The sequence below is a fragment of the Coturnix japonica genome, chromosome 18 (assembly GCF_054131305.1).
Source record: "Coturnix japonica strain WE chromosome 18, WE-NBRP24, whole genome shotgun sequence".
NCBI classification, from domain to species: Eukaryota; Metazoa; Chordata; class Aves; order Galliformes; family Phasianidae; genus Coturnix; species Coturnix japonica.
The window spans coordinates 2,794,235-2,814,191 of record NC_140680.1 but is presented as its reverse complement, the minus strand read 5'-3'; the positions used below and the strand labels follow the sequence as shown (position 1 = coordinate 2,814,191).

Sequence of the window (19,957 nt, the reverse complement as noted above, 5' to 3'; positions counted from 1 at the left end):
ATGGTGTCACACAGCTGTGGTTGGGAGAACTTGGCTTGAAGCATCTTGAGCACCATTCACTGACAGATGTGAGCTCTTGTCCTGCCACGTGTTCCTGTGCTGGTTCCCAGACTATGACCCTGATGCTGTATCTCAATCTAACGCGTTCTTGGAGCTCAGCTCCATTTCCAGCCCTCAGTCATCTCCATGGGTAGTGTAAAATGCTCATATGAAGGTGCTGCCAAAATAATCTGAAATAAACCAGAAACCAAAACTAGGAAACAGCAAAGAGCCCCATCCAGAAGCAGCTTTTCTCCAAGGAAGCTACGATCTGGTTAAGATCATTGAAAGGGGAGAAATGCATCAGACATGAAGAACAGACGATAACAAGATGTGGTGGTGTTGGGTCGGGCTGTCAGCACAGGGCTGGGTGGCCAACACCAGGGGATGCATGTGCCAGCACGTTGTTGTGTAAAGGTGTGTGCTTGGCAGTGCTCCATGGGCTCCTGCCTGGCATAGGGCAGGGCTGGCAGCTTCCCAGGCTGCTAAAGGAGCCTAATGCTGGGGAATGCCATTGTTTCTAATGTGGGTTCAAAGGAAAACAACAGGACAAAGTAATTCCGGAGGGGGGGGGGGGGGGTGAAATCTCTCTGAGGTTAAAATGCCGCATGTCACAGCTCTGCAGCTGATACGGGCTGCGGTGAGAAATGCCTCCCTTTGTTTGCTGTGGGCTGAGTCAGAGGCAGCCAGGAGGGGCAGGAGGTGGCTGGGCAGGTTTGTTTGCAGGAACTATTGAAGAGCAAAGGGTGAGCGCTGATCTGCTCCGACAGCACGACAAAAGGCTCAGCGTGGCATCAGCTCCGCTCAGCTGCACAGAGAGTTCAGAGCTCCCCATGTACCTCCACGTTCAGGGTGCAAACGCTGTGATGAAGTGCTTATAGACATGCTTACCTGTCCTGCCTGTGTTGCACCGTTTTGTCTTATCCTGAAAGTTAAAAGCGTAATTGGGTTGATGTAAAGGAAAGGGTGACTTCTCAAGGGTTTTTTTTTGTAGGCTATGGGATTGGCCCTATGTCCAACCACAGGCAGTACCCAGCTGTGTCATTAGTACCTTGGGGAGAGAGTTGGAAGCTCTGTAAGGTTTGGAAGGTCCTACACAAACAGTCAGGATGGGCTGTGGGGATGGATGGGCTGTGGGACGCTTCATACAGAGCTATAGAGTGTCAGTTCCTTGAAAAACAGTCAGGGAAAAACTGATGTGAAATGCAGCATCCCAGCAGGAAGCAATTAGGGTGACTGCTCTCACCCTTAAATTACATCTTTCTCTGAAGTTTTTATGTGCATCTAGGGGCTGATGCTCAGAGCTTGTTTTAAGGCCTGTGGGCTGAGGGAGTTGGACTTGATAGTCCTTATGAGTGCCTTCCAACTCATGATATCCTGTGATTCTATGGTGAAGGTGGGCATTGTGTTGTTTGAGAGAGACCTGGGCATGTGCTGGGGCTGATGGGAGCCCCATGGGCTGAGAGCTGGCACTTGATGGCCCCTGTATGCGGCATGACCTCCAGAGATGTTGGCATGACCTGAGGTGGGACCCGAGTGCTGTTGGCTTAGAAGAACACACAGATCTTCTCCAGAAATGGGCACATTGAGGGAGTTGTTGCTATTAATAAACATTAATTTCTTTAAATTGAACATTCTTTTAAATGCATCTTTTATCTCTTCTTGCCTAGATTAACCCTGGAAGTAAAGCAGCCTTGGCCAACCTGTGCCCAGGAGACATCATTCTGGCCATTAATGGGGAGAGCACAGAAGCCATGACACATCTGGAGGCACAGAACAAGATCAAGGCGTGTGTGGAGCAGCTGCTGCTGTCTGTGAGCAGGTGGGGAAGGCTTGCTGTGCTCATGTGCTGTGTCCTCAGTAGTGTATTGCACTGGTGCTTTGCTGTTTGTGCTCTCATGTCAGCTTTGGTTGATGCTTCTGCAGAAGGCCAGGTGTGACATGGGGTTTGGTTCTGGTTGCATCCTGGTGCAGTTGTTCTGTGGTATTAGGCACAATGAGGTGAAAGCTGTTCTTAGAGGGGTACTGATAAATGAGTGGATCTGGATTCTTCTCAGCACCTCACAAGGTTCCTGAAGGCTGAGCTGAGTCAGACCCTGCGGATCTCATATGGGGTCATGCAGCTCCTACAGACCAGAGCAGGAGCAGCACTGGGGCCAAAACCCCATTTGGGAGAAGCCTCCTGTATTCTATTGGCTCCTACTCATCATTTTCCTAAATGTCTCTTCCATGAATGTACGTTTGGAGGTGCTGCCAACTGCATGTGGCATTTTTGTTTCATAATATTTCAAAGCAAAATGAAGGTTTGTTTGGATTTCTTTGCTTTCTGTTGAAGTTAATCTTTTAGCTAAAGGCTTTGGATGCAAGTCACAAATGATCTATTCCTTATAAGGCTCTTAAATGGCTGCTATCTCTTAATAGATTTAAATAAATTTGTCCTAATTATCCACTTCAGATTAAAAAGGCATTTCCTGCTATGAAGAGCTGTCACTGAGTGTTTATGCTTCTCTTAGGAAATATGTGGCTTCTGACTGGTAGCCGGGTCCCAGAGCGTGGTGCTGCTGCCCTGCTTGGTGTGTGGGGAGTGTTGCTGTGAAACACAAACATGGTTTTGTTCCTGGGGTGTTCATGGGGCAGAGGCACTTACAATGCCTGACTGCTGCATGGACCGCCCAGCCATGCTATAGTGGTTATAGGGCTGCTACTATGGGAAAGAAAGGATTTTTCATGCTGGTGGGATTTCTCCTGGCTAAGGAGGGTTGTCCTGCTTTCACCAGGAGCTGTTTTCAGGAGGCTGCTACTAAGTCCTGTTTCTTGGCCCCTTTTTAGCCACTGGCATCAATTGGCATCTCTTTGTTCATAGAAACATAGAGACTCTTAGATTGGGAGGGACCTTAAAGCTCATCTTGTTCCATCCCTTGCTATGGGAAAGGTGTCAGCCTCTAGACCAGGCTGCCCAGCATGTCATCCCACCTGGCCTTGAATGCCTCCAGGGATGGGGCACTGCAGCCTACCTGGGCAGCCCGGGTCAGTGCCTCACTGCCTCTGGGAAAAAATTTCTTCCTAATGTGTAACCAACGTTCCCTCCTCTTGTAGTTTAAAGCCATTCCCCCTTGTCCTGTCACTATCAGACCGTGTAAAAAGTCTGTCCCCTTTCTGCTTGTAAGCTCCCTTTGAATACTGGAAGGCTGCAATGAGGTCTCCCTGAAGCCTTCTCCAAGCTGAACAGACCCAACTCCCTCACACTCTATTCATAGGGGTGGTGCTGAGCCCTCTGACCATCCTTGTGCCCCTGCTCTGGTCCCATTCCAACAGCCCCATATCTCTCCTGTACTGGGGGCTGCAGCCTGAATGCAGTATGCAGATGGGGCCTCACAAGGGCAGAGTAGAGGGGGAGACAGTCTTTTGTTGGCTGAGATAGAGTTGCAGGTATTCTTTTTTACCCTGAACGTTGACTTTCTGCAACGGTGATGGTACGTGCAGTGTTGTCCTGTAATGCTGAAGTTATTCAGTACTTATATGTCCATGTTTATATGCAGAAGATAAAACTTAGCTGAATAGTGAAAGGGAACATTGTCATCACAGCAGCTTGAAGACTTCTTTCCATCTACCCAGCCAGATGTGGGGCTGTGCCAGTGGCCATCACACACTTCGTGCCCAGCAAAGCTCCAATTGCTCTGTGCCGTGCCTGCTGGAGGTGGAAACTTTGTCATGCCTGGAACGGGGCTCTGCCAGGTGTGACTCAAGTGCCTTGATGAAATCATCAGACTTTTTGACTGACTTCTTTTAGTCTGTAAGCTCAAGGCTGCATGGCTGCCCCCAGTTCATGGCTGTAAGACAAGGGCATGAGAAGGGGACTGAGAGAAGCAGGGACAGAGATTAGAAGTTAGCCACTGTGGGCATTAAACTCCAAGCTGAAGCATTGTGCATCCCATTGCCTGCCGTAAGGGACTGATGGAAGTTGCTGTCTTGAGGCAAGATAATCCAGGGGTTTCTGACCTTTATTCCTGCTGGCACATTAGGACAAAGAGATGATGCTTTTGTTTTACTTCATTATACTGTGCTGACAGCACAGTGGTTCAGGAGCTGCAGCAGTTGCCCTGTGCAAGCACTGTGCAGTCCTGCTGTTCACCCATCTCCTAGAAAGGAGGTGGTTTGTTCTTCAGAGCTGCTTCCCGTTTTGGTGCTCTGAAGCCCAGGGTTTGCTGGCAGCAGTGTTTGCTCCTCAGAGGCTCTGTCACGGCTGTGTCATAGAATCATATCTGAGAGGTCTTTTCCAATCTTCCTGATTCTGTGACTGTGTGTGTAAATGCAGATTTAAATCACCTGGATGGATGCAGAGAGCAGCGGGGGCCAATGGGGATGTCTGTGTGTGGGGTAACTTAGCTCAGCAGTGAGGCCATCACAGGACATTTTGGTTATTCTGAAAGCAAATGCTTTGCAGGGCCCTGAGAGCTTTCTGTGACTCCTCCTGATGGGGAAACTCTGACATTGTGTCACTGTGACATACAACAGGGTTGGTTTAGTTTTCAGGTTGCATTCAGTGAATTGCCTTTGATTGAGAGTAGGAAAGTCAGAATGGGTGAAAACCATATGGGAAGAAAAAGGGAAGGGTTGTTGGCCATCCAGTGGGGCAGGCACACAGACCTGGGTGTCCCAATAGCAGCCTGACCCACCTGGACACTGTGTGCATGGGGTGCATAGAGCCCTTTGGATGCAGTGGGAGATGCTGATTATCAGATTCACCTGATGAATATTCTCAGTGACACTGTTGGGTAAGCAAATAAAGAACCAGAATGAGTGTGGTAGTTTGTGTACAGGATAGATCACTGGGGTGTAAAGCTTTTCTATGCAGCACAGATAGCGTTTGTTCCCCATGCTTGGGAGGAACCAGCTGAAATGGGTTTTGTATTGGGATAGGGACTGGCACCAGTGAGGTGTGACAGTGTGGATGAGCTGCAAATGGACGTGGGCCTCTTTCTTAGCACAGTCTGTCATTACAGACCTTACACTGGGTTTGGCTCTCTTGCCCGGTGGCATGGCAGGGGCTGCCTCTGCATTCAGTCTGGAAGAAGACAGAGTGCTCCTTACCAAAGGCAAACATGCAATTTCCTGGCTGCACGATGGGAAGCAGTGCTGGGAGCAGCCTGGATCTGCACTGAGTGCTGGGAGGATGGCAGGAGGGGCGTGCAGTGTCTCCTCTGAGTGAGAAGCTGTGAGAGCTGAATAACTGCAAGCTGAAAAATCACATCTGGATTCTCTGTGGTGCTTATAAAAGTTATTTTTCTCCCCGTAGCCCACCTTGTCCTTCTCCTGGAAGGCTGTCAGCCCTCGGGCTGGTGCGTGCTGTGTTCTCTGGCCCTGAGCTAACTGGTACAGCAGCACAGCTTGGCCTCCTCTCATGTAATGCTGTGTACTGTTCTCACTGCTTCTAAAGAAAACCTCGGCTGTTCCTTTACAGTCAGTGTCTCTTGTGGTTCTGGTGCAGCCCCAGTTATTAGGCAATACTTATTTCTTCAGATGGGGGTTATGCTTCAAGTGAAAGCAGCTACAGAGCTTGGTTGGAGCTGTGCTTTGCTGAAACCCATGCAAGGCTGCAGCATGGGCTCTGCTCCCTCCTGCTTGTCTCAGGGTGGGGATTCTCTAGAAGGAGAAGTCTTCCTTCCCTGGAAGAGGATGCCCAGTGATGAGATCTGCCTGGACCTGCACACTGCTGACTTTCAGGAGTCTCCCTGTCTCTGCGCACATCTTTCTGGATGCTCCATCACCCTGAGACACACTGCTGGGAGATGGAAGAGTTACAGTGCATGATGTAGCCCTCCTGGAAACTTGAGAGCAACTGGAAAAGTGAATCACAGCTTCCCCTCTGGAGCCATACGAGGATGAATGGAGGGGAAAACCTGTGGCATTCCATTGCCTGGCTCTGCAGGAGCAGCTTGAACTGGGGCAGGGGAAGAAGGCAGCAGCCCCACAGCTGTGCCATGTGTGAGCTGCTGGTGGGGATCCTGCAGCCCCACAGTGAGCTTCAGCATCGCAAGCATCCCCTCCAAGCAAGGCAATGTCTGTGTGGGCAGCAGGAGTCATCTCTGCAGCTGAGACCTTAATGGTGGGTGATGGGCAGAACCAAAAGCTGCTGCTCTACAGAGACGCTGAGCAGATGGACTGCAGCGATGTGGTCATGGGGAGAGGTGGTGGCACGTCCTGGGCTGCACTGCTGAGCGCTGCACATGAACCTGGAAAGGGCTGCAGGATGGGGATGTGGGGTTTCTTGCAGTGCATGAATGGCTCTGTCAATGCAGAGAGCGGGAATGGCAGATCGTTACCAGGTGCAAAAACATTGCGGTGAAAATGTGCGAGTGTATGTGAGTGATTCTTTGAAAGCGATATGGAGTCTGTTAGAAAACAAATTGTGGGGTAAAGGGTGTCTGCAGCTTGCTTTATTTGTTTTGGGTTTATCTTGTTAATGAGTCTGTTTCCCACGCAGCCTCATGTTGAAGGCCCTGCTCAGGTTATTTTCCTTAGGATTGTTGGGCAGCAATCAAAATAGAGCAGAGCGTTGTTAATGCAGAGTAATGATTTCCACATAGCTGACTTTAATCCCCTGCAAAGCATCTGAAAACACTTTTCCCATCCTTGAGCTGTGAATTCAGCAACTTGGAACATGTGAGTGTGGTGTCTGAGCTCTCAGCCATTGTGTTACAGAGTGTGATCAGCTTTTGCTGTAATGGAGCAGCGCAGGAAAGTGCCTCGGGGTGGCCCTGCTGAGCACAAAGTCCTTTATGGGGCTCCTTGGTGCTGCCTTGGGTTCACTCCTGTTCCCTGGGAAGAGGGGAAGCCTGAGCAGAAATGCCCCCTAATGCTACAGTAGACCTTGATTTCTCTTGGGTAGAGCTGACTGCTGCCCCAGTCCCCTCAGCTTGGCAGGAAGTCTCTGAAGATATTGGATAGAACCAAAGCTGTGCCATATCGATTTAATTTCAGAGCAGCTCAACTGGAAGCTGCTGCTGAGGTCAGTCTGGGTTTTTCCGGCCGTTGCTGGGGGCTCGTGAGGCTTCATGTGTATGTGGGAAACTTCTGGTGATGGCAAAGCTTCTGAGATTCGTCATTAAAAGCACCAACTATGATCAGGCTTCTAGCTGGGTGCCTGCACTCTGCCCACCTCTGTCACCAAGTGTGCAGACCCACAGCTTTGGGAAATGCATGTTTAGCTGCACTCTGAGTTGGGGTCAGTACATGGAGGGCTGCAGCCTGGCAGTGTTGGTGCGGAGATGATGTGCTGCTGCTTATCACTCCTATCGACTGCAAGCAGAATGGCTTTGTGAATTGCACTTATTTACTGGCAAGTCAAAATCTTGGGGGATTTCTTTTTATGTGAGCTGTGTTTGGCATGTGGGCTGCAGAGCTGTGCAGACAGGAGAGTCGTAACCTCAGCAGCAGCGTGAGCCAACATTGGGCTGATGCAGTGCGTGGGGGGAAAGCACGGAAACTGTAATGAGGTCTCTGCCAATGCAATTAGGAGCTTTCATTGTTCTGGGCCTCCAGATGAGATTCTGAATGCAGGATTCTGGTTCTGAATGTGGAAGCAATACATGCAGCAGCAGATGATGGTGAATGCTGGGAATGCTGCCGTTCCCAGAAAGGTCAGCTTCCTCTGTCCCAGCAAACAGCAATCTGGGAGACCAATTGGGGCAGAAAGAGCCTAAAGTCAAGTGATTGTGGTAGAGAGAGCTTATCAGAACGAGACATCTAAGTAGGAAAAAGAGCAAACTCCTTCCTGTGGAAAAAGCAGCGATGGTGAGACCGGGTGGTGATTTAGAGCAATAAAGCCTCAGTCCTCAAGTTGCTGTCCCACTGTGCATGAAGGGCAACAGCAGTCTTTGCTTTTTATGGGCTTTGGCTCAGGCCCTGAGTCTGTGGGGTGTGTGTGGCAGTGTGTGTGAATCAGGGCTGCATGCACGTGGATTTCAGCGGAAAATACTGAACCCAACACCCCTCGTCATGGATTCCTGGGTTAAAACTGTGCTCCTCCTTCTTCACATTTGGACTCTGCAGATAATTAAGCCCAAACTGAACGCAGCACATATCAGGGGCCAGAGTCCAAGGAAGGGCACTGGGCTGCAGTGAGTGATTGGTGCCTCCTGGAGCAAGAACATCTTCGTTAAGGTGTGTGTGCAGGCAGTGAGGTTAAGCACAATGATGTGTGTTGTGTGCTGGATTTCTCATCTCCCTGCTCATCCCTGGTGAGGATGAGAAGCAGCAGAGAAGGCTTTGTCCATTCATGCAACAACATACAGGTGGTTGTATGGTGACGTCTTTGAAGAACCAATGTTATCTGCTTCCCATTTGGTTCCTGAGCAGTACAGACCTCCATGTGCTGCCTGGTGTGGCAGTGCTGGAGGGATGCACGTGAATGGAAACTGGATTTCAGGACTTTCCCCAGTGGCTGCATTGAAAGGGGTGAGATGGCTTGTTCCGTACATGCTTTTTCACTGGGAAGCAGCTGTTGTTCCTGCTGTTCCTGTATATAGTTTGTCATGATGTACATGTATGTTCTTTGTTATCTGCATCTGTTTTTGGAAGTCTCTTTTTAAGTCTAAGCTGAATGTACCTGATTTCCCATTACAGAGCTGAGGAGAGGAGCTGGTCACCACCCATATTGGAGGATGGGAAGGCACAAGCTTACCGCATCAACATCGAGCCTGAGCCGCAGGTAGGGGAGCAGCAGGATGGCTGTGCTGGGTGGCAGAACTGGGCCTGGGAAAGTGTTCTCCTGGGTCTGTGGGCAGAAATGTCAGTGTGGGGATGGGGTAGAAACCAGGGCAGGAGATGAACTGGTGTCTGCCTGGAGCAGCAAGGCTGGTGCTCAGGGATGGAGCTCATGGTCCCAGCTTGCTAATGCCCTCCCACTCTGCTCCTTCTGCACCTGCCGCCTGCTTTTCTTCCTGAAATTCACCATGTCCTCTTAACCCTGTGGTGGTGATCTGCTTTAAGGGTGGTGATGTGGGGTTTGCATCATGGTCTCCTCTCTTCCTGTCTCACTCCTTTCTCCTCCTTTTTCTGTCTTTCAGCAGTTCTCCCCTCTGTCCTCAGCTCTTTCTCTTGACCTTCCCGTGCACTCTGCGTGTCCTGGCCCTGTATCTGCAAGGTGATGGCACTGCTGCCTGCAGAAGGAGCCAGAAGGTGATGGGCTGAACTGATCTCATCCTGTACCCATCTCCAACCCAGCAGCTCCTTAGAAAATTCACAGGTGACTCTGGTTCTCCTCAAAAGGCAGAGGAATGCTGTTTTTCCACTCCTGCTCACGCCCCAGCTAGCTGAGTGTGTTGCATGGGCATAAAATTCTGCAGTGGCCACAGCCAAGATGTTGTGCTGGTGCTGAGTTCTCAAATACTGATCATATGGTTCTTTACTGCCTGAAGGTGGTTTGTGTTGGAGGCTGTTCCATAAGAGCCCTTCTCCAGTGCTCACAAAACCCCTGGGAGTGGATGCTGTTGGCTTGACTCTTCTGCTCGTTGTAGCAACCAGGCATCCTGAGTGAACTCTGAGACTCCAGGGTGAATAACAAGCTAATGTGATGCTGCTGGGGGTAGTGTCTGTCTTGTTCCCTTCAAGGAGTGAAGAATTGCCCTGACTGCACTGGAAGTTACCCAACGATGAGCTCAGTGCGGGGAGAACAGGGTCAAGTCTTCCACGTGCCACCAAGATCTCTGCATTCACACCCATTGAGGCTGTGGCCATTGCAGCCAATCTGCCAAAATTTTGCTTTCCTATATGGTGAGGAGGGGCAGCAGATGGGGATGAGGGCGTTCACTTGAGCTGCAGCACAGTGGCCGTGTCCCTGTAGAAGGGACCCCTCTTGTCCCTCCTGCAGCGTGGGGACCAGCTGGAGCCTTGGCGTTGAGTTCTGGCTGTGCGTGCTTCATTAATCCATTACGGCAATCTCTTTTCTGACAGGCCTTCTTAATAGACTTTGATGTGCCCAAAACCCTATGAATAATGTTAAATAAGGAACAAATGTGCAGCGGTTCCACTGCCAGATACAACATTTCTGACATTTAATGCAGATTGGTTTTGATTCCTACTATTAATATATGCTGCATATGGATCTTTTTAAGAAATTAGACAGTTACAAAGAGTGTCAGGAAGGGGGCAGGGATGGATTTCCCTGACTCCAAACCTACACAAACAACATCTAAATCTGGAGCAATCAGTGGCTAACCTAAACACATCTGTGGCAGGGCACCAGGAAAGGCCTGGGAGCATGATGGAGAGGGTTCAGAGAGCACATTCCTGCTCTTGCTCTTCCCAATGGCTGCAACCTGGGGCTCCATGCAGCTGGTGGGCATAAGCCCATTTCCCATTTCTTCTCACCCAGCAGCCTCTTGGTTGGGGTGGTTACTGGTTGAGAATCCACTCTCTGGTATTCTGAGCTGTGCACTATCACAGAAACCCTCTGGCTTGCCCAATGCTGAGGATGATTGAGCTCTGATCTGGTTTACTGGGTGGAAGGGTTGCCCAACGTGTCTCTGTGTGCCTGTGGGGTTTGTTCTGTGGTTTGACATTGAGTCACTTGGAAGCAAATGAATGTTCTCAGTCCACTGCAATGCATCGAGCTGCTGTAGCTGTAACCTATGTGAGGTCATCTCTGTACCTCTTCTGTAAACCAGCATAACTAGCGAGTGAGCTTCAATAATCCCAATGCGTGAAAGAGGAAAGAGTGTTTTGAGGGGAAAAGGGAAGAAATTAGGATGAAATTTTCAAAATGGTGGGCCTTTTTTTTCTATCCAAGTATCTTGCATAGCTTGCTCTCACTGAAAGTGAGTAGGAGCTGTACTAAGATAATGACAACCTGGGCAGATTTAGGACAAAATAGCCCTTCATCCAGTGGTGTTTCCTAAGGGAAACGTATTGTTGTCCTTGATAACATCTGTTCCAGTGGTGACTGTTAGCACAGGGAAGGAGAGATGGCATGTTGCTGCACTGGGGAATACTGCATGTCTGTGTGAAAGCACACAGAGCTCCTGGTTGGGTCCATGGGGAAAGCTGACTCAACATACTGCAGTTTCCCTTTCTGCTCACCTACAGTGATCATTCTGTGCAGCCACTCGTTATCATTTCTAATCCCAGTGTGTTCCTGAGCCACCTACGCAGTCAGTAAATAACCCTCAGCACAGTGATGCTCTCTGACTTCCCTGCAGGAAGCAGAGTGCTGCCTGTGCAGGAGGGCTCTGCCTTGGAAGCATTATGGAGCCACAAGGAGCACGTCCTGCATCCTCAGCAGAGCACACACTCCCCACTTGTCCTGCTTCCCTATGACAGTGTTAATGAAGCAGCTCTGCTTGTACAAAGCCCTCCTCTGTCTGCTTGTTAAACACACCCTTGCACTGCTGATATTAAAAACATGCCCTCTGTGCTGGAGCGGGCCAGATAAATGGAAACACATTTTGATCATTCCTGCTGTTCTTGGGTAACTTTTTCCATTGCTGTGGGTTTCTAAGAGGCCGTGGGGGAGCTGGGTCCCCTCGGGGGCAAAGTGCTGAGGGGCTCCGTGTGCTCCCAGTGCAGTAGTTGCTCCTGGGGGTGGGGACCCTGTGCCTCCACCAGCAGCCGTGAAGCTCTGCAGTGCTTTGCTCAAGGGGAGAGATTGTCCTGCAGTCAGATGTGTGCTGTGCAGAACATGTGCGAGCACAGAGATGGAATACTTTCCTAACTTATCCCAAAAGCACTTTTTAATTTTTATTATTATTATTAATAATAATGCCTCATTTTACATCCCAGAGCAGCTTCTCCTGAGAGCAGTCCTTCAGCAATGGGTCGGTGCCTCCCGCCCCTCTGAACAATTTTGGATGTTAAGAAATCCCCAGCCATCGCTTGTGGATGATTTAGGAGCTTCCCCATCTGTGCAATTACACATTAGAATGGCTGCTGTCAGGGCTGTTGTAATCCCGCTTCATTTAGCACTGGGAGGAAATGTTCTGCTGTTCCTCTTTGCTGCTTTAATTCTGATCCCCTGCTCCTACACGGGGGGACAGCAGGGCTTATTTGGGTGTTGGTGCGATTACTCCTTGTGCACAAATCAAGGCTGCTGTATGGAGGGATATGTGTCTCCAAAATGGTCTTCTGTGTTTGTGAACTCATGTCAGTGTCAGATGGTGGGGCTCAGCCCAGCCCTGCTCCGTGCTGTAGCAGCTTTAAGAAATGCAAAGGGAGCTTTCTTGCACTGCTGGCAGAGATTTAGCAGTTACAGAATGTAGTACAGAAATAGGCCAAACTGAGACCTTTTGGAGAGAGCTCTCATTGCAGAGTGCTGCCTACAGCATCCTGAGCAGTGAGGGCTGGGATGTGGGGCTGTGTCCTGGGTGGTGGGACAGAGGGCTTTGCTGTTGGGCAGATGTCTGCAGGATGTGTGCAGTGAGGTGTACGTGGCAGGGAGAGCTCTCCTTTGTACTGTGGTTTGTACTGGAATAGAGTTTTGGCAGAAGAGCTGAGGTCCATCTCGTAAAATAACTCACATTCTCCGTTCATCCAGCTTCAGTAAACTGTGTCCTTATCTGACAATCTTCTGAGCTGAGCTCGGCAGCAGGGCTGTGCTCAGTGGTGCTGACACCCACTTGTTTGCAAAGCAGCACGCAGCCAGGCCAGCAGTGTGCTCACAGCGTAGCAGATCTCTGTTGGTGAGCTGTTAAAGTGTGCATGGCATGGGGAGGGTTGGTGCCCTCCTGTCCCAGCTGCCTCCCACCAGCAGTCACCTTCCTGCCCTGCTGTGCTGCCCGGCTCTGTTCCCAGCTGCTCACCCAAGAGTGACTTGGAATAGATGGAGAGAAGTGGCTGCACAGCATGGGCTGAAGCTGGAGGGTCGATCTGTTGCTGGGGGCATGCCACAACCTCTGTCTGTTCTTTGCATTAAGATGAACACGATGCTGTCTGCCCTTTGAGCTCCTTTGTGTGCTAATAAGATTTCCAGGACTTCTGAACCACTTTATCAGATACGAAGCGCTGTGCTTGCTGTGCTATTGAAAGGCTGGATAGAGAGGAAGGGATGTCTGTGTTGCGGTTTTGTGCAGAGGCTGAATTTCAGTCCTGAGGGATGTGCTGTTGTACACCCATGCAGTATCACCATGCCCAGGGTTACAGCTGGCTTTCCCCAACACTTGGGCACTGCTGCAGCCCTGCACGTATTCCAGTACAAATGTGACCCTGGCTCTGCAGAGCGATACCTCTGCCCTCTTCTCCCCCACGGTACCTATCATTTAGCTGAATAGTGCAGAGGTCAGGGCAGAGGAATGCTGGCTGTGTCCCTGGGGCACATCTGAGCTCAGTGATGGCAGCTCAGGGAGCAGCTGGCTCCATGGATGTCCCTGCAGGAGGGACATGAGTGACTGCATGGTCACAGTGAGACCTCTGCACAGTGACCCTGGCGCTGAGTGATGCACTAACTCTGCATTTTGACAGCACACATCAGGCTGCTGCTGTCCTGCTTGTAGGAAGGCAACCGGTCTGAAGCACATCAGGGAGCTGCTGTTGGCTGAGCTGTCAGTGACCTTCATCTCTGTTAGGTCTGCTGCTGGGTGTTTATAAAGGCAGCAGGATTGCCCCCCCTCTGCTTTGCCTTAGGAAAATAAACAATGCACAGAGCAAAGCTCGGTTGGTGCCATCCCATGGCTGTGAGCCCTGGATGTGCCCTGGTCCCTTGAGGTGCCTCTCACACTGATGTTTTGGTTTTAGTCTCTGTAAGATGAGGTTCATTCTGTGTTCCTGCACTTCTAAGAGTCTAGCTGAAAGTGACATGAAGTGAACACATTTTAAATGCTTTGGGTCACAATGTCATTACATCCTTTGTTCTGTGAAGTTGTTCCTAAAGCGTTTATTGGACAGAAATGTGAGCTCCCACAGCTTCAGAAGCAGCACTTGTGCAGTGAATGCCTGCAGGGCTGTGGGCAGTGACTGCTGCAGCACTGTGCAGCCCGATGGAGGCAGCTCTGCATGCCAAGGGAAGGGCTTGGGTGTAAATCCATCATTAAAAGGCTTCTAGCTCTGGATCTGGGTGTTATTCCCATTGAGCACCATTTCAGCTGCCTGTTTGCCTTGATGTACTTTTAAAAACCCGCTTGGATTTATGCTTTTTGTCGACCCTAAAAATGTTGGTTACAGAATACGATATAAACTCTTCCAAACAGAGAGAAGAAACTGAGACGAATTCTCTAAACCCTTCCAAAATTCCTGGTTGGCTGCACGTTTTTTTCTAGCTCTGGGAACACTTATTGTAGCAGGGATTAACTTGACAGAAATGTTTAATTTCTGAGTCGTCTCTTGCATTGTGGATTTGACTTCAAGCCTGGGAATGGAAGTCCCACTTCAGCTGTACCAGCAGAGTCTGCAGCACAGCTTTTGTGAGCCAGCAAAGCAGAGTCTGCTCTGTACCCAGGGTTTGCCTAGAAACAATGAAGCTGCAGAATATACTTGTATGCGTATTCTGTCCTTCTTGCATGGGGTCCCAGCTGGATGGAGATGCTGGAGCTGAGCAACACCTGAGTGAGGGGAAAGCATTCCTGCTGCCACTATGCATAGACAGGTCATGGGCTGAGAACATGCCTTTGTGCCAGCAAATGAAGCAAAAGGAATGTTTTTCATTAGGAAAGTGGAAGGTCTCTTCCTATTTCCAGCAGAGATGCAGACCCAATGTAAAGGTTTGGGGCAGAGCTGTCTTTTAATTGACTGAGCGATGTTTGGCAGGAGCTGTGAAGCCACGAACCACTCAACCTGGGCTCCAGGAGCCCCCAGATGTTGTGTGTCAGCTCAGCCCCTCTTGGTGATGGATTCTCCTCAAAGGCAAGCATGAGAAAGCAGATTGCACATCTCTGCTCTGCAAGCGCTCCACGCCGTGAAGCTGAGCAGGCCAGCTCTCAGAACAGGTTTGCAAACCTTCTTAATTTAAGAGAGGCCATAAAAAGCAGGAAAAAAAGCCAGCGGAGAGAAGCAAATTGGGTCCCAAAGGGGGAAGAAATTTTGTGATCTTGAATTTAGAGAACTGGAAAGAAATCCATCTGGTTCTAGGTTTCTGAGAACGAAGGCGTGAGCTCTGTGCATGATGTAAAGCCTTGTGCAGGTCTCGTAGGAAAACTCTGAACCAGCTTTTGTGATGGAATAAGGGAGACTGAACTCGATCCAGGGAATGGTTTTTCATGCAAGGGGGAAAATTTTAGCAGAGAAATGAAGGGAAAGAACAAAGCTCTTTGTGCACTTAGAGGGGAAAAATGCTTTTTATGTGTTCCCCTTCAGCTGCCCCCTGATGCCAGCTTGGCTCAGCAAACCTGCACAGAGATTGGGGGGGGGGGAGGGAGGGGAGGGAGTGTCTCAGCAGGAGCCCATCTGCCTGATTGTCCCTATTAGGAGTTTGGGGTTCCCAGCCCCACTGGGGTAGCAGCACCCTGCTGGTTCTAGCACTCAGTGCTGGACTGGGCAAACCTCATGGTTATGGAAGTATTTACCCCTGTTTTATGAATTGCTGAGTGGGGCAGGAATGAGCACACCATGCTTTATGAGCTGCTTTGGGTTAAGGCAAACCTACAGGGGGGAAGGCTCTGTTGTGCTGTGGGAAGGGCAGGAATCCTGGCACATCCCAATAGACACAGAGCTGTTTGGGCCTATAGCTCATGTTGTCCTGCCATCCGGGGCATGAGCTGCTGCTTGCCTCCCCAAATCCTTTACAATCCCTATTTTCCTTCCCATGTCATGGTTGAAGCATATTTCTTTGTTTCCCTTGAAATAGTGATGTCAAACTGGAAACCTGCAGCCTGGTTGCAATTTTTAGGGTTTTTTAAGAGCAGAAATTGGGGAGTAGTTAAAAATATGTTATTCCTGGCAGTGGAATTCCCTGTTTAATAGCTCATTTGGAGCAATTGGGTTGAAAACCACTTTCCCACGTGTGTGCTGCGTAGTGATGGCACCCAGGCTGCAGTCACACATCTGGGGTACAGGGAAACAGGAGGGCCCCATCCCACAGCTCTTACTAAAGCCCTGTTTTTATCAATGGGGGTTTTGCCTGAGGAATACCGAAGGACTGGACTTGACAAATGGGTTTTTCTGGCAGGATCTGCTTGTTATTTCTCTTAACCATTCATTTTTACTATGTTTGGAAGTGCCAGTGTTTTCCCCTCTGCACCAGTGACAGACATTTGTTTCCCATTAGTATTTATTGGATCGTTTTGGTCATATGTAGGCTTTGCATTAGAGCCCAAGCTGTGCTCTTTGCTGGTTGTTTGCAGGTATTTTTTCTCTCTGCTCAACTTTTGTGCCACAATGTGGGCAGTGCTGTCCTTTGGAGCAGGGCAGCAGCACTGCACGTCAGCCCTGGGATGGGCGAAAACATTAAAGAGAGCACGGCTGCCTGCAGAAGCACCTATTTGTTTCATCACCACGGGTGTGTTTGTGACTCATGTGGATGGAAATAGCTGCAAGTAGGCAAAAGTATGGGAATTCCAGAGGAAAAACCCAAGAACTCAGCTTTGGGTCACACCATGTGCCTACAGAGCGGCCGGCTGCTGCTGTGCTTTGCTAGGTGAAGAAGCAGGAACAGCCATGGGGACTGGAGCAGGAGACAGTGGGACAGGAGAGTAAATGGAGAAACAGGCAGGTTTGCGATTAGAGCCCAGGAAAGGTTGCATAGATTCAGCAAGATCTAATTACAGACTGTTCTCCTGGTGCAAACCTCTAATTTCCACGGGGTGTATAAAATACAACTACTGCACTTTCACATCACAGAGCAGCCTCATGTTGCATTTGCACTAAGAGTAATAAACCTCACGCTTTTTCTGCTTTTCCTTCCATTGCAGGATAACGGCCCTGCAGTGGGCAAGAGGCCCATGTCCCACAGTGCAGGTGGGAGCCCAGTGGACGGCAGGCCAGCACTGAGCCTGCAGCACTCCCAGCCCATCCGGCCGCAAGCAAGCAGCAGTGCCGATGCCTCTTTGCCTCTGCAGCTCAGTGGGCTGCACATCGCTCCTTCCCAAAGGTATAATGCATGTGATGCAAAAGGACTTCAGTTTCCCATTGACAGCTCTTTGCTTGCATCCTGCTGAGGACAGGAGCTTGTCGCTCAGGTGATACCTGGGATGGTGCTCTCAGAGCTCCTCACTGCACTGGGGTTGCTGGGTTTGGTGCCTGCATTGCTGGTCAAGAAGAGGTAGGAAGGAAAGCAAAAACTGGGGCTTGGCAGATGCCAGATTCTGAACAGAACTCCTGTGTTTACAGGAGCTACAAAACCCTTGTGTGAATATAAAGGTAATGTTTGATTATCTGTCTTTGAGGTGGCCAACCTTTCTGCTATTTCAGGTCTGCATAAGACCCCCTCTGTTGCTGATAGCCCCCAGCCTGGGGCTGGCACCAAGTGCATCACCATCCTGGTTCTTCAGAGCATGAGTTCATATAGGATCAGTGTTTTTGTCCTCCACAGTCTCAGCAGCCAACCCTTGAAATGGGCACTGGGATTGCTCACAGAGAAAACAAAGCCCAATGAAATGGGATGTTTATAAATGTGCAGTCTGCTCTGTGCAGCTTTCTGGGAGGCCACCAAATAAATAATGTTCCTAGGAAAGAAAAAGCTTTTATACCAAGAGTAGCTCGGGTGGGTCTTGCTGAGGCAGGCTGCACTGGGCTGTGTGCAGCTGTCTGATGAGGCTTGTAGGATCTTGCTCTTTTATGGGGTCTGTAATGACCTTGGTGTGCTTGGCACTCGGGAAGAAAAAAACCTTTTCCCACAGAGCTGTTGTATGCTCTCAGGCCCTAACAAAGCACAGAAACGCTTGAGCTCATCTCTACTCAGTAAGACACTTACGCATCTACCCAAAGTGTCCTTTTCTTGAAAGGATGCTTCTCAGCCATCCTGGTGTAATGCTTTACCTTCTTTGTCATACCCCACGTGGAAGTGCTAACTCAGAGCTACCCAACAGAGCACCGACCCAGAGGGCCCATGGTGAGGACAATGGTCCCCTCCATGCCTGCCATCAGCAGTGGGTAGATTCCCTTAGACTTACGTAATTAATTGTTGTTTTATCCTTTTTATTTTCATTTTTCCTCCCCATTGAATTCCATGTGTGGTGGGGAAGTGTGCAGTGCTTGTGAGCAGCTGCCCTCTCTCCTGAAGGCATCCAGTAGCTGGTCCTGCCCTGGCTGCATTGCTCAACAGGGAACAGACAGGAAACAAGCTGATCCCAGTTGGAAAAGCACTGTGCTGGGCTGGGCATGCCTTCAGGCCTAGATTACAGGGAAGAGAGGTGTTCTGCTGCATCTATGTGAAACTGGATTCCATCCAGGTACATCCCTGATGAGCTGACAATTGCTGTGTGTATCTGATCTGAATTTTTCTTTGTTTTCAAATAGCACCGAACCCTTAAAGTCTCTCCCACGGAACAGAAATGGGATCGATGTGGAGTCAGATGTTTACAAGATGCTCCAGGATTACGAGAGACCTGCCTCAGAGCCCAAGCAGTCGGGGTCCTTCCGCTACCTGCAGGGCATGCTGGAGGCTGGGGAGAATGGTAGGTTTGCTGATAGCAGCATGCTAAGTGTCCCCCAAACACCTCCATTCTGCCCCTCTGTGCCCCAGTCTTCATGGCCCTGCACACACCAGGTTGCTATTGCTTGCTTTGCTGTGTTCCTTTTCCCTTCTGAGCTTCAAGTGCTGAGGGATGTGAAGGGTCCCAGTAGGAGCTGGGGTTGTTACTGCACGCTGACCAGCTGGGTTCTGCTGTGCATTGCCCACAGCTCAGCTGGAGCTGTGCAGGTTCTTCACCTTTGCAGAGGGCATCTCCATGGCAGCTGTGTTCCTGTTGGTACAAATGGAATGGTTGAAAGCAGTTCAGTAGGATCATCGATGGAAGATCAAATGCCTTTTTCAATAAATGGCATTTACATAAGGTTGTGGATGGTCCTCAGCAGGAATAGAGATCAGGAGCTTCTGGCTCACTCTTAGCTCAGTCCCAGCTTCCTGTCTGCTTCATTAACTCAGGTCATCGCCAGTTCCGTGCATTAAAAAGTAAGATCCCCAGAAGATACATTTCAGCTTCTTTTTATTTGCCTTTCAACTTTAAGTCCTTTGAGGCTTTTATGTTCAAGCTTTCAGGCTTCTCTTTGCAATCACTGAGGCTAAAAGCTTCTTCTCGTTTCCTTCCAGGAGCCTCTTACTCTAATCATGTGAATCCAGGAACTTAGATTTTATGGGAAAATACCAACTGCTGCAAATCTCATTATGAAGCTGCAAGAGTCGTAGAAGTCAGGGCTCTGTGCTGCAGTTTGAAATGAGAGAATGATCTGCTTTGACTGGGAGGAGTGATGCATGGGGGTTAGATGCCTGCCAGCAGCCCTGCAGTGCCCCAACTGCTGCATAAGGGACCGGCAGTTACGGGCATCTGAGTGACAAGCATCTCTCCCAGCACAGAGCTTTGTAATGCCTCAGCAAAGTTCAGATCACCAGCAGTGCTGCTGCTGGGTTGTTTGACTGCTTCCAGCCCACTCCCTTTTCCTTAAGCCTACACATGTCACAAAAGCACAGCACTTGGCCCTACGGTGCTGCTCTTCAGATCTGCTCTGCTGGGGGCTGAGGGATGGGGGGCACTGCTCCTGGTGGCTGCACCTCCTTCAGCTTGAGCAGTGCCATGTTGGGCCTGCAGCTGTGCCTGGAGGCTGTGGGCTGGGAAACAGAAGCAAAGGGTCCATTGTGCCTCTGGGCAGCCTGGTCTGGTGGTTGGTGACCCTGCACATAGCAGGAGGGTTGTAACTACATGATCATTGTGGTCCTTTTCAACTCAGACCATTCTATGACTCTACGATTGTGCTGTATTCCTCTCCAAAGAGCTTGTTTCACTCTGAGATTTATTTTTATTCACCCCCCCTTCTCTTTTAAACATCAGGTTACCCGAGT

At 49.8% G+C, this 19,957-nt stretch overlaps 1 protein-coding gene across 2 annotated transcripts in view; it reads left to right on the top strand.

Moving 5' to 3' along the window:
• The window catches only part of PDLIM4 (PDZ and LIM domain 4), a 32,213-nt gene that overhangs the window by 8,264 nt on the left and 3,992 nt on the right, over window positions 1-19,957 (top strand). For both annotated transcript variants that reach the window (XM_085518702.1, XM_015875580.3), the window contains exons 2-5: window positions 1,710-1,861; window positions 8,665-8,749; window positions 16,872-17,050; window positions 18,418-18,575. In XM_085518702.1, coding sequence (XP_085374828.1) covers window positions 1,710-1,861; window positions 8,665-8,749; window positions 16,872-17,050; window positions 18,418-18,575 — 574 coding nt within the window. The remainder of the gene's footprint in view (window positions 1-1,709; window positions 1,862-8,664; window positions 8,750-16,871; window positions 17,051-18,417; window positions 18,576-19,957) is intronic.